Source organism: Venturia canescens, chromosome 2 (assembly GCF_019457755.1).
Source record: "Venturia canescens isolate UGA chromosome 2, ASM1945775v1, whole genome shotgun sequence".
Lineage (NCBI taxonomy): Eukaryota > Metazoa > Arthropoda > Insecta > Hymenoptera > Ichneumonidae > Venturia > Venturia canescens.
Genome location: NC_057422.1, coordinates 22,404,003 through 22,418,400, shown reverse-complemented (window position 1 = coordinate 22,418,400; position 14,398 = coordinate 22,404,003). Strand labels below are relative to the sequence as shown.

General features: G+C 35.7%; 3 protein-coding genes across 3 annotated transcripts; 2 read left to right on the top strand and 1 right to left on the bottom strand.

Annotated features, from left to right (window-relative positions):
* Positions 1–860: 860 nt before the first annotated feature.
* lqfR (clathrin interactor lqfR) lies at positions 861–9,155 on the top strand. The gene is made up of 9 exons (XM_043412389.1): positions 861–1,190; positions 1,379–1,458; positions 1,996–2,117; positions 2,279–2,664; positions 2,749–2,965; positions 3,091–3,694; positions 4,971–5,129; positions 5,276–5,488; positions 6,236–9,155. The coding sequence occupies exons 1-9, from the start codon at positions 1,150–1,152 to the stop codon at positions 6,316–6,318; spliced, it is 1,905 nt and encodes a 634-aa protein (XP_043268324.1). The 5' UTR covers positions 861–1,149; the 3' UTR covers positions 6,319–9,155.
* Positions 9,156–9,282: 127 nt separating this feature from the next.
* Nop56 (Nop56 ribonucleoprotein) lies at positions 9,283–12,637 on the bottom strand. The gene is made up of 3 exons (XM_043412390.1): positions 12,364–12,637; positions 11,479–12,050; positions 9,283–10,696 (listed from the first exon to the last, which is right to left on the bottom strand). Exons 1-3 carry the CDS (start codon positions 12,364–12,366, stop codon positions 9,760–9,762), a joined length of 1,512 nt encoding a protein of 503 aa, XP_043268325.1. The 5' UTR covers positions 12,367–12,637; the 3' UTR covers positions 9,283–9,759.
* Positions 12,638–13,090: 453 nt separating this feature from the next.
* On the top strand, positions 13,091–14,086 carry Snp (Snipper). Its single transcript, XM_043412400.1, has one exon. It carries the CDS (start codon positions 13,344–13,346, stop codon positions 14,022–14,024), a length of 681 nt encoding a protein of 226 aa, XP_043268335.1. The 5' UTR covers positions 13,091–13,343; the 3' UTR covers positions 14,025–14,086.
* The last annotated feature ends 312 nt before the right edge of the window (positions 14,087–14,398 follow it).

The window sequence follows — 14,398 nt, the reverse complement described above, 5'->3', positions numbered from 1 at the left end:
ATACACGCAGCAGAAGTGTCACTTTTGGAATTATTATATATCCTCAATAAAAATTCAAAGTCTAGTATGTATAATGAACGTTGCAATTTAAATATTACCGTGAACACCAAGGAATTTTTTCATAATTTTGCTTTTCATTTTGAACCGAAATTCTGTGTATTTAACAAATGCCTTACAGATATTTAGCATTTTCGTTCTGGAAGTTTTTATTAGAAAATTCAAGAAGCTTAAGCAACTCGACTGACCACATATATGTATAGATACTTTTGATCTGCGATAACTTCGTAACCAATTCGTAATTCGTAACCATCTATTATACTAATACTATGCTTTTTCATTACCGACTTCCGTTGCACGTACCCTCCCCCCCCCCCCCCCTTATTACATGTAATGTCATACGTACTATATGTTCAATACCGTAATACTGTTATACAACTTTGACGACGAAAAACAGAAAATAAAAAATCGTAAACTTGACTTTATCATTTTCCTCTCTCTCTCGTTCTTTTACCTTACTCTCTCCGCTCTCTCCTCTCGTAATAATTCTAGCAATTCTAGGGTAAACGTGGAAGAAAAAACATGGCTGACGAACTTGAATGTTACATAGAAGTGCAAAAGTCCAGTGTATTTCTATAATGCCAGATTTTTAGTTTACAAAAATGTCGCTTGGAGTATTATTCCTGACACGTACAACCACCGTTTTATACTCTGTGTCCATATGCATTTGTGTACGTTAAGCACACGTTGAGTATGTATAACGTGCATGTGTACGTGTAACGTGCCGCGTATAGTCCGCGTATAGGCGTATAGTCACGGAGTCACGGATACAAACGACCGTAGCACCCCTGTAGCTGGAATACAGAACCTCGCCCAGGTTTTCTGAAAGTCGTCCCATTACACCTCGTCATCCATGTACCTTGGAGTTCTTTGACATGGCGCACTCCTGATGACGTTCGTGTGTGTACTCGCGGTCTCGCTACTATCGCGAAACAGATAGATCAAATGCCCTTTAGTAAAAACAGCTGGTTCACACCAGACAATATTTTTACGTCATTGGATAAAAACGATAAAATTTAATCGTTGGTGGCAGCAACTTGGTGTTTTCTGCGGATTGAGAAATTTGTGACGAGTGCTTTAACATACGATATCATGATGAATATGTGGAAAGTGCGGGAATTAATGGACAAGGCGTGAGTTTTTTTTCATCAATCCTATGGCTTTTAATCTGCCTCCACCCTTCAATCAAATTTTTTGCCATATTTTTATTATTCTATTTTCGGTAACTTTCCCTTTTGCTTTCTTATCGCTCTGTTACGAGAAACTGAATTATCATTTTTTTGCCATTGACGTTAATAATCATTTATTGTATTACACACAGAACCAATGTTGTTATGAACTATACCGAAACTGAGGCCAAAGTCAGGGAAGCTACAAACGACGATGCCTGGGGACCTACAGGTTACTATGAATGCTATATTATTTTGCAATTTCTTCATGTACAATTCCAAACTGAAGTTTATAATTTCTTTATTTTGACAAAAATTCTTCCCAATCTGCTTGTTGCTAAAGTTTTCCCAACTTGTTGCAGCGATAAAATTTGTTAATCCAATGATATTAATCAACTTTTCATTATAAATAACTCCACAGAAATCAGGAACATTCTTTAGCATATATTTCTCATCCATTAAATTTCACATGGAAAAAATTTTCTGAAATTATAAAGTTCACATACCTTGTTCGGGCAATAGCAATCACATGATTCATCTTGCGGGGGTTCATTATTTACCGTGTATCATTCAAAAAAATTTACTGTTTTCTATAAATATTTTAATCAGTTTCAAATATTCAATACTAATCAATAAGAATTAATATATAGTTTTAAATTGGTTTCCGATGGCCCAAAAAACAAATTATTCGAGATGTTTCCGATGTAAAATGTGGTATGCAACCTGTTTGTCTTGACTGGCAAACTTCTTGTTTTTGTTGTCATATTAGGGGCCATGATGCAAGAATTAGCTCAGTCAACGTTTACATACGAGCAATTTCCTGAAGTAATGTCGATGCTATGGAAGCGAATGTTGCAAGAGAACAAGCGAAACTGGCGTCGTACTTACAAGGTAATTAGAGCTGGTGTTAGCAAAACCAAGACTGGTTTTATAGCTGTAAAAGTTTCATTTTTTTTCGTGATCTGATAATCCTACTGGTTTTCTGAATGAGACAAACAGGTCCATAGGATGGAGCGTGGATTAACTTAATTCTTTGTTTTTCGTTATTTTAGTCTCTTCTCCTGTTGAATTATCTGGTTCGCAATGGTTCGGAGCGAGTCGTGACGTCGTCCCGAGAGCATATTTACGATCTTCGCTCCCTTGAGAATTACACGTACGTGGATGAGTTTGGGAAAGATCAGGGTATAAATGTGAGGCACAAAGTACGCGAGCTCATAGACTTCATACAAGACGATGACAAGCTTCGTGATGAAAGGAAAAAAGCGAAAAAGAACAAGGACAAGTATGTTGGAATGTCAAGCGAAGCGATGGGTATGAATTTCGGCGGAGGTGATCGGTGGACCGATAATCCAAAATGGAATAAACCAAGTATAGAAAGTTATAACGATTGGGAAAGAGAGAGTCGAGGTAGCAGAGGTTTCGAAGATGGAAACAACAGGTTTGCCACATTTTTTTAACTTTTTTTTACTATGTAATCTATGAAAAATGTCGAGGCTGATTTTGATTATTGTTTTCTTTTTAGTGATGATGGTGAAAGGGAAGATTCCGATAATGATAATCCTTCGAGTCCAAAGAAAAACGATCGAGAGTTTCGTGACAAGCTCGATACCTTGGATAAAATAAGAAGGTTTGAAATGCAACGAAAGTCAGCCCAGACCTCACCTTCGCGACAACCGCGTCCTGTAAAAAAAGTTGATCTGGGAGCAGCTGCTAATTATGGAAAAGATCAACCGAGTACCGTGAGTTCAACCAAAAATGAATTCAGCTATTTCAAGTACCACCATTAATGATCAGTAGTTGGTTTTTCGTCTTATATTCACACTTCAATAATTAATAAAAATAAAAAAATGACTTTAACCCGCAGAAAAATCAATCAAGCCCGAAAAATAATACCGTTTCATCGAGTAACCAAATGAAGAACAAAGAAGAGATCTTGAATGACATATTCGATTCACAAAACGAAAATAGCGAAAAGAAACCAAACGTCGAGAATAACGACGAGGATGATGATTTTAATCCGCGTGAAAACGCTTACGTTCCAATTCAAGCACAGAGTCAGAATTCAAATTTTGGCGATTTTAGCAGTGCCTTCGGCGTTACAAATACATGCACGAACAAATCTACGAAAACTGCGGATAGTATTGACGAATTTGCTGATTTCACGTCGGCTTTCAATTCAGGAGCAAAAATAACGAACGAAAATTGGTCAGGAACGCCTCAAACACAAATTTCTTTAATGGGATCGACGATACCAAACATTGGAAATCCATTAGCCAACAAACCAAGCAATAATACCTCACTTATCAATCCTTCACAATCACCAAGTATGACGACAGCCGCGAGTAGTTCTACCACTGATCTTTTATCAACGAATCTTACGATGGGAACCAATTTACTCAACACCATGCAATCTCCCCAAAGCCAAAACAATCAAAATGTCTTGAGAAACAATGCTAATAACAATTCAGGTAAGTATTTAATTATTCTGATTCATAATTTATTTTTTAAAAACATAATTATTCGGCCAAATTATTAATACCATGCCTATTAAACTTATTACTCGAGTGACTATTTATCCCGTGGAATAATCGTTCTGTTACAATCATTTTTAATCATTCAGTCGTTTTTCTTGTTTTTTAGGAAAATTTTTATTTAAATTGACCAATCGATTATCCAATTTAAAAAAAAAATACGATCCGGAACGGTTGAAAAAAAAATGCTTCTCCATTTTCTTTGATTCCACTACTAAAGTTTTATTCTTTTTTGGCATTCATCAAAAACTTGAATTCTCTGCAAAGTTCTAGTGATTCCAATACAAAGGTCTCTTAAATGAAGAATGCTTGCTTTTTAATATAATATTTTCTAAGCTCGCCTTGAATACAGTAGTAATAGTATATTACACCACAAGGGCAGAAAGTTTGATATTCCTGCACTGCGCGTCACAATGCCCGAGGCGAAGCCGAGGGCATTTGACGCGCAGTTCAGGGCTATCAAACTTCTGCCCGTATGGTGTATACTATTTTTCTTCATAGCCGGTCGAAAGTACGTTTCTTCCGAAATACGCAACTATCGATAGAAGATGTTTTGATGCCTGCCCCCGACATTTGCTGCACGAGCGAAGCGAGTGCTGCTGGTCGGGGGGGCAGGCATCAAAAAAACAAGATATTAGCAAAGATAATTAATATGAATATTTGCATTCCTATGAAGCTGAAAATAAATCATTATTCCGAACGACTATATTCATTTTATCAGCCTGGTCACTTTATTTTTGGCTTTCACATTGATTTTATCTGGAAGGATAAATGTATGTTATTCGTTCGGATTTGTACTGTTTTGATAATAGTGCTTGGAAATAATATGGCATTTCCATAACATATTTCCGAACGAATAACATAATCTTATTCGTACGGTTTGCAGATGACTAGACACAACCTTTCAAAAAACACGTAAGCAATATCTGTTCAAACGTCAAACGTCAAAAGTAAAAAAAATAATTACGTCAAACCTTTCGGAATGCAGAAAAAAGTTTTTGCTCCCGCCGAGACAAATGAAGCGCATGCAGTTTTGACAGCGCAGAAATGTTATCTTTCGACTAAGGTGTGCAGAGAAAAATTTTTGCTCCCGCTGTCACAGCGAGCGTGTTTTTTTTTTTACCAATGCAGGAATGTTGAACTTTCGGCCCTGAAATCGGGGCCGAAAGTGCGTACTTTCGACCGAGGTATGAAGAAAACATAATTTCTTCAGCATCTATGGGCACGGATCTATTGGCGGATTTCGATGGTTTCAATTCTCAAATCGTCGGTTCATCAAACAACGCAAACTTACCAAACACCAATGTCTATAGTCAAGGGAGCGTTTACAATCTTACGTCAACATTGGATACGAGTTCAGTGTTTCAAGCGGGTATGAAGTGAATTTCGGTTGTCCACACGGAGTATCTTATTATTATATTTTTTTGTATTCACACGGTCTGCTTTTTTGTAATGCACCTGTCGTGTCTGCGTAACATATTCTATCAGTTTCTGCCATGATGTAATACGTGATTCCAGATTCGGCGAGCAACTTTCTCTCGCCCATACCGGTTAATGCAAGTATGGCGTCGAACGATTCAACGATAACACCAATCGGCTCAACATGGGCAGGCGCAGGATTGAATATCGATCTCAATAATCTTATGGGCGGGAAGTTGAAACCATCCGGTCCGGCACCAACGATGAATCAATTAGCCAGCAATAGTCCACAGCATCAAGCCAAACCTTTGGGTAAAATGCACATCATTTTTGATACTTTATGCGATCTATTTCATGTTTTTCGTTTGTTATTATTATTGTTATGTAGAAGCTTTCATCAGTTTATCGAATTATTTAAACATCGTCTATGCACTTTTTTCGATATGAATGCAACGTGCAATAATAATGATAATGATAATGTCTGTGGTGTATGAATAACCTTTATTGCATTTTGACTGCATTTATCAAAATTGTACAATTTTTGCTTCCATCTTATACAAGATGTTCATTTTTAATAATCCTATATGCTTAATATCTAATACACAATCATGCTGACATCGAAACATGCAAAAGAAAAACATTCAACGAGTTACATACGTTCTATGTCGAAGGAAATTGATGTTTAAACATTTTTTTTATCATCTATCTGTTGGAGAAAAAATCATCAAATATCGCGATTGCATGAAATTAAAATTACGACTATTCAGCGTGACAAAAATGTTGTTTCGCATTTTTTTAACTAAGCGAAAAAATGTCAAGTTAATAATAAAAAATGAAAATATATTTTTGCACGTATCGAATAATTAGCTTTTTCTCAGGCCATTGTTTTTATAATTGCTTATTGAGACAAGTTACATTTAAATCGCCACATCTTGTGCTTATCTTCATTTGTAACGCGCTTTTCTCTTGAAATTTGAATATTGCGCGATGGCTTCATGAGTCATTCCAAATTTTAATATCATGCTCATGGCTCTTCTATGACAGAGAAATTCGTTACAGGTGGTACGTCGATGAGATTTGGGGGATCGTCGATGCAATCGCCTCCTCCAGCAAGCCCGACATTCTTCCCTGCATTTCAATGAGTATGTGCAACACTCTTGCAAAAGTCGGTGCACCCATAAAAGGTAGATCGACTCTGAAAAGTCGAAACGAAAGGCCCAAACATAAAATAATAGATTGACGTCTGCGAGAAAGAGGAAAAACGAAGAAGTAGAAGAATAACAAATGTTGACAATACGTGCTTCCTTTAAAACACGAATTTAATAATGCACGATAAATAATGCATAAATATTTGCATAACATTTATGTAAAAATGGAAATGGATTTAACGAAAAACATTTGAGAATGAAACGATATAGTTAAATGAACTATAGAGTTGGAATTTAGAGAAAAATAGATTGAGAAAAATAAAAGAGACAAAAGTTCTGAGTTATTGTAACAAGAAGGATGACTGTCGTGGCACAAAAGACGAGGCGAAGTTTAGCGCAATACGAGGAGTGGGTGCACTGAAAGATCGATTGTTTTTATACGAGAAAACAAATGTTTGAATCATCACGAAGATAACATGAGAGCTATCGTGGTTATATAATAGCAACGGAGAACCTCTTTTTTCAATAAACAAGCAGACAAAATGAGACAAATTATATGTAATCCGTTTGGGAGAAATGGATTGGGCGAACAAGTCGCCTTGTTAGTAAAAGTACGCCCGATCCAAATCCCACTAGTAGTCAAACGGTTCACCGACTTTTGTAAATCAATTAATAACAGAAAACAATAAATAATAAGGGGAGATTGAAGGCGTGAAAAATATGTATCGGACGCGAGAAATGAAACGAAGTTGAAATCGCTAGCTTGTATACTCCACTTTCTTTGAGTGAGAGATGGGGAGAAGTGCATATCCTTTCGAGATCGAAAAAAAAGAAACAAGTATAAAAGATTAAAGCAACCACTTAATTACAAAGATAATTATTAGCCACGAAGTATACTAACTGATTAGGTTCTCATAATAGTTATCATTATTATTACCATAGTTTGTAAGACGAAGGCAGGTTCATTAGTGTTTAACTTTTCGATAAAAAAGAAACGAAACAAAACAACTTTGTTGGGAGGTTGTTGAATTCTTTGTATGGAAAATAAAACAGGCAAAAGAAGTGACGAGGAAAAATGAAACTGGCGATAAAGCAATAAAGCCTCTCCACAGCAGCCGCAAGGAGAAAAGTCTTGATCTTAAGATATATTAAAATGTATTTTCTTGACTCTTCTCAACTGTATTACGGTCAAAGAGCAGCTGAGGTATATATATATATATCTACATATATACATATATATACACACATGAATAAGCAACGGTGGAGTCATAGATTTATAGAGTTATGAACTTTGAGGAATTATTTTGTTTTATCATGTTATCGAAATCTAAGCTCCCGAAAAGAGAGAGAGCATGAGAGCTAAATAGCATTTTTTGGCTTCGCGATGAACGAACGGAAAATAAAAAGGAATATTGTAGAAGAATCGCTCATTCCGTATTCATGACGATGGTTGTACTGGTTCAGAATGTAAACATTTATTTTAGACAACTGCGATAGGTAATTGAAACATATCCAAACATTCGGTTTATGGAAAATATGTTGTCCTGTGTTGAAATTATTTTTGAGAGTAGTGCCAATTTCAAAATTTGTGATTCCAAGTTGTTCCATTTCGAGCCAATTAAATCGTACCTTTTTGCGCGTTTTTCTGATCAAACGTAGTTTGATCCGTTTACTTCTTATTATTGTGCTCATTGCTACAAAAATACTTTCGCCAGTAATTTTTTTTCATCCTGCTCTCCGCATACTCTTTTCTATAATGCAACATTCTTTCAAGACTTTCCATAACAGTTACCAGCCGCATAAAACCGAATCAAAAATAAATTTATGCGGTATCTCAATAGTGTAACTCGCATTTCAATTCAGTCTACATCAAAGTGCTTCATTCACGAATGGAGCGTTGTTTTTGTTGGCAGCTTTTTTGCACGAATTTTCGATTTTTATTGTTCCCATAGACGAAGCATTTTTTCTAATTTTCCGGTTCAGAGTTGGGATAATTTTGTCAGAGACTGAAATTCCTGATATTTTGGATATTCCTCCTTTTTCTTTGTCTGTTGCGCATTTATTGGAGAGTGAATATATATATATATATATAAATATATATATTCCGTATGAGTGTGATTTACGTGATATTGAACATTGAATATCCCGCTGTAAATACAATGTGGAAAGTAAATATGTAAAAAAAGAAAGAATGCGAAAAGAACGTAGAATCGAGGAATACATGTGAAAAATCAATGGGGCAAAATTAAAGTTGCGATCGAGCATAAATCGATGATTTATATCCCTGTTCCGAGGATTGAAAGAAAAATTACGATCCTTACCAATATGTATTTTTATTTTTTTTTTATCATTATTAATTTGTCACACTCGGACAAAAGTCTACCATGTTTTGACTCCAACGTGGAGCTATTGTTACGTTCAAATGAGTGGAAAAACAAAAAATGATATTCGTACGTATTTTGCAACTTTCCTACAATTTTCAGTAAAATCTTACTGAAAAATTGACTCATCACATCGTTTCCAGTTCCATCAAATTATGATTTCAAATTAAACGTGTGCACGTGTTTGTGAAAACAACAAAAAAGTTATGGAAAAAGCATACGAATAACTTGCAATGTGATTAACAATCATTATTGTTTCGACGAATAATCTTATTGCACGAACATTATAGCCAATGATTCGGAACTCAGTAGCTTCAGCGAAAATAATGTATTTTCATGAGTTTATTATTATAATCTAGCAAAAATTATACGGTTAATTCGAGTATTTATAAATATGTTGCGGTCTTTATAATTTTATCTTTATTAAATGCTCATTGGTGCTGGTATGAAGATAAGTTTATTATTCCATTCCAATCCCCCATATCTTGAAGCAAAAATAACCATAACGAACAAAATTCAGGTACCCTTTCCGATGATTTATTCTTGTACATGAATAATAAGAAAAACTTTCTCGCAATTATTTGTAAACAGTTTATTATAATCGAACGAATCACGGGCTCAACACGGACCATTCATCTTTTATAGATACAAAAACTATAGTTCTATTTGAAATAATCGACGATTCGCTGTTTTTTCTTGCAATTTTATGTATTTTCTGCAAGAACCAAGGAGATAATTGAGGTAAATTGTGATCATCATAGAATATTTCGGTTCCATGAAACCTTCTCATTTATTGAGTCTTATCATAAATGTTTCATGATTCGATATTAGAAACAAAAGAAAAGTCATATCGAAATGAAGACAGAGAATCGGGCGATTAATTTGAAAAAATAAAAACCTCGATTACGAGTCAACGTTCATGGTTCTTATTTACAAAATCGTGGTGTATTTACTGTGTTTCATATTTGTTATAAAATTAATATATAAATGAAAGAAAAATGGAATTTCGAGCACGGCAAATTGCGGAGCCGTAACGTGATAAAAAAATGTCTTCTCATTCCGCCTCGCTGACACTTTTCGATTTCTTTTTCTTCTTCTTTTTAGGCGGTGCTTCCGGTTCACCATCATTTTCTGCTTCGATTTTAGTGCCATTTGTAGATGTTACGCTATTGCCGTTTGTTTGACCGTTCTCTAGTGCTTCGCTCTTGCGTTTCTTCTCTTTTTTCTTCTTTTTTTTCGGAGACTCTGGCTCTTCAGCGTCATCGATGACGTTGGATGCTTCTTCGAGAGCCTCCATCATAACATCAATATTTTTTTTGGGCACATCACCGGTCTCGTAAAATTTGAGACGATCTTCGACTTGCTGGCGCAATTTTTCGCCATAAACGTTGCAAGGTGTATCAGTGAAACAATCGATTCGCGATGCGATCGAGCATTTATTAGCCAGATACCTTGATATTCTTCCCTTGTTTTTCGTTCCAGCACGACCGATGAATGTCGAATGGAAGAGCAAACCGTATTTTGGTGTGTTTCCTTTAGTTTTCAAAGCTCTGAATAGAGCTTTTTCAGCGCCCAGTATTTGCACGGTTGATGCTGGATATTTAGCCAAGTTGGTCAATGAGCCGGCATGAGCTATGAGTCTGGCACCTACTTGATCTCCAATTAACGTTGCCAAATTCGGTGCCACACCCGCCATCTTAGCTCGCAAATAACCCGCCAATTGTTTTCTATAATCTGCTAACGCAATAACTCGTCCTGCAAACATTTCAATATTCAACAAATCTACCGGGCTTATGTCCATTCCCATCGACGATTTCGAAGCGTCAATTATTGCCTGTGCTTTGCCACTGTCCATCACCAGTTCCTCCAGCGCTTCCAGTTTTTCCGCTGTCAATTCTTTTCGATTTTTTATCAGTTGAGCCACTTTAGCGTATAAATAATTTTCTGGAACGATTTTCACGAGCTCTGGGAAATGGTAGCTATACCACTCTCTGTAAATGATTATGTTTATTCGTTAGAATTGATTTTCTTTTACATTGTAGATCTTAAGAATTATTTCCAAATGAACAATTCAACATGCGCGTAATAAACTGGTCTAACTAAAATCAATTTGTTCCGCAGCAAACCAAAAATTTATTAATAATTGTTTTTCATATTTCATACCATGAAGCAAAGTTCTTTATAGAACAATGCATATTATAATTCAAATAATGTAGATGATCAAATTTTTAAAAACCATTGAAAATAAATTATTCTGGTGACAAAATGAATCCAAGTATTTGTCCATGCACCAGAAAAAACATGAAGCATGAACTATATATTTTTAAAAAACACTCTTCATTAAGGAGTTTCGGTATGATACAATGTTGCCATGCTAAACCATGCTAAAAACATAAAAAATTTCAAAAAGTTCAGAATTTTTTAACATTTGGTCAACATATTCTTTAGTGCCAAATTTGACAATACAAATTTTTTAAGATTTTTCTTCTACACAGGTATCGAGTAATTGATCACTAAAGTTTACGTGTATAAGCATAGTGTTTCCATATATATAGGTATACATTCCGAGCATAAGAAATCTGCTTTAATGTGTAATTACTCGATAACTAGGTAGAAGAAAATTTTGAAAAAATTTGTGTTTTCGCACTTGATGTTGAAGAACATTATCACCAAATTTGATCAATTTCTAAATATTTAGACTTCTGTACCAAAACTTCTTAATATACTAGCAAAAAAAATTTTTCAAATACCAAGAATGACGGAAAAATCTTACCTTATACGCATACTAAATGTATTGACATCTTTGTCTAATTGATCCAAGAGTGCGATGCTTTGTATGATCATGTTGTCAACACGATTGACATTAAACTTAACTTTGGCTCTGGAATAACTGTGACCAAGTCCAAGTTGAGCAATGCCAGAGCTCTTGGCAGTCAAGCCTTTGACCAAGTTGTGAAAATGATAACGTATTCCTCTCAGGATTTCCGGTACAGCCCCAGTATGGTCACATTTAATATCCAAAGCTTCGGTTATACTGGCCCCAAGTTTGGGATCCCCGACGCCTAACACCAATTTTTCTTTTTTGCCAGGTTTTGGCAAGGTAGAATCAAGAAATAATTGAAGATCCTCTGGCACTATGCCTTCCGAAATGCTGTTGATATTTTCAAGAGCTGCCAGAGCAGTTTTGAAGGGTGAAAAACCAATGAGTTTGACAACTCCGTTGAATCTCGAAAGATCCGTCACAGATGCCTCGACCTGAGGTAACAACATTCCTACTTCTTCAAACTCCTTCACTGCAAAAAGGGCATAGCCTGCTGCATGCTCGTAGAGCACGTAAAATTTGCCCTGGAACAAAGAAAAAATAATGCATTCAATTTTTATTTCTTATTAAACTCATCAAGTCTTATCATTGACTTTTTCAACTTCGATAATTAGTTCGTTTTTATGATGAATCATATTTATAATTAAATATAATATTTGTGAAACCACTTGAAAATTTGGCAATTAATTTATTCAATGCTCGGAAATTTTGTATTTTTGTGACCAATTACGTACTCGAGTCCCGAACATGCGGGTATCGAAGTCGAAACTTTTGTTGATCATGAGCGCTTGTTCAATCGTTTCTTATCCAATTTTTTACTCTCTATAAGTTTCTTACCATTTTCGTCGATTTCCACTTGCGATTTGATACTGTTTTCGCTCTTAGTTTCACTGATCGGTTATTTTTCTCAAAGCATTATCGATATAACCAAAGAAGCTCGTTGTATACGCATGGACCACGAACCGCACGGACCCAAGCATGTGCCGAGCTGGATTGCTTGATTCAGGTATACCGGAAGTTAACTACGTGAACAAGTTATTTTTTTTGTGTATTGAATGAAAATGGCGTGCGCATTTCCCGTTTTCGAAAGAGCATCTTTTTACGCGCTTTCTTTTTCAAACGTCACTGGCTGCTCTTCACCCACGAATAATGTTGTTTTTTTGTCCGTCTGTGTAAAATCAATATCATAATTTTATTCAGATTTTTAAACTCCTGCTCAATACAATATCTTCGATGAGCAAAGTAAAAAAGTTCAGCTTGAAATTTGTACGTATCTTTTAAAACCGTATCTTACTGTTCCAGATCGGAGATCGGAGTGGCAGCGGCACACACTTTTCGTATCACACTTTTGTATATAATCTCGATTTGAAATATAAAAAAACACGTACACGTTCTATAATAGTAGCACATTAAATTCAATGCAGTGACTATAATAGTCGTCCGGTTTATCGTATTTTTTTAACATTTTAACATAAGGTTATTCGTCCGTCCAGAGTATGTTGGCGCATGCGCTATATGCGCCATAAGTTTCAAACGGGTTTGTAACTAACACCAACACGTACTGCCACAGTACGGGTACGGCATACACTCGAACTTTCGTTGCAGCACGGTGCCAAGTAAAAAAGTTAGTTGGAAGTTGGAAAAAATATAACCTCAATTTCGACAAATTTCTGGACGAATAGCAGTCGTGTATTATTCGGTATCCGGACGGCTAGTCACAGCTTAAATTCAAACATGACCTTATAGTTGGTTTTCTCGATAACATTGATTTCGTGAACACCTGTATAATATAAATTGTATGGAAATTTCGCAAATTGATGGCGCATCGTTTACTCGGACGTGGTTTAATAAAGACTAAGAAAAAAGTTGACAATTTACGTCAACCATTTAACTACTTGTTAATATTGGACTTCGAAGCAACCTGTGAGAAAAATGGAGCTTGGAAAACGCCTGAAATCATAGAATTTCCATGTATAGCACTGAATACAAAAGATTGGCAGATTAAGGATGTTTTTCATCAATATGTCAGGCCAAGAATCAATCCGATCCTCACACCATTTTGTACAGAGCTTACGGGAATAATGCAAGAAATGGTTGATAAACAACCATATTTCCCCGAAGTTTTTCACGAATTTCAAAACTGGCTCGAGCAAAAAGGATTTCTTGATGAACAAAATCCAAGTGCTCTCGTGACTTGTGGTGATTGGGATTTGAGGGTCATGTTGCCGAATCAGTGCACCCTCGATCATTTGGAGATTCCTAAATATTGTGAACAATGGATAAATCTGAAAAAATCATTTTGTGAAGCTACAAACTATTATCCTAGAAGTCTAGTCGATATGCTTCTGAGACTGGATATCTCTCACCAAGGAAAACTCCATTCTGGCTTGAGCGACTCTCAAAACATGGCATCTATCATAACAGAACTTCAAAAACGTCACAACTTCATTTTTACGACTACTTCAATAAACAAAATTGATGTAAAAACTACAACATGATATGTTGAGTTTATTAATCATCGTTAGTGATATGTTGTTAAATAAAACCATCTTTATTACTACTTACGTTTTCATTATCAAAATTAATTGCTAAGATATTGTAAAAAATTTAGATTAGCACTGACTTTGTTTAAGAGTATGGATCAGTCGACTAACCTCACTTTAAATTTTCGAAATCGAAATTCTTTGACACAGTTGGACCGTTTAAAAAAAGGCTCTGTCAGCCTACGCAAGGACGATGGCAAAAATCAGTTCAAAGAGCCTTTTTTTAATTGGTCAAACTGTGTCAAAGAATTTCGATTTCGAAATTTGCAACTATCTCTCTCGCACTCACGGTTGCAATATACCAACTGATCCATCCTCTTAACAATTGC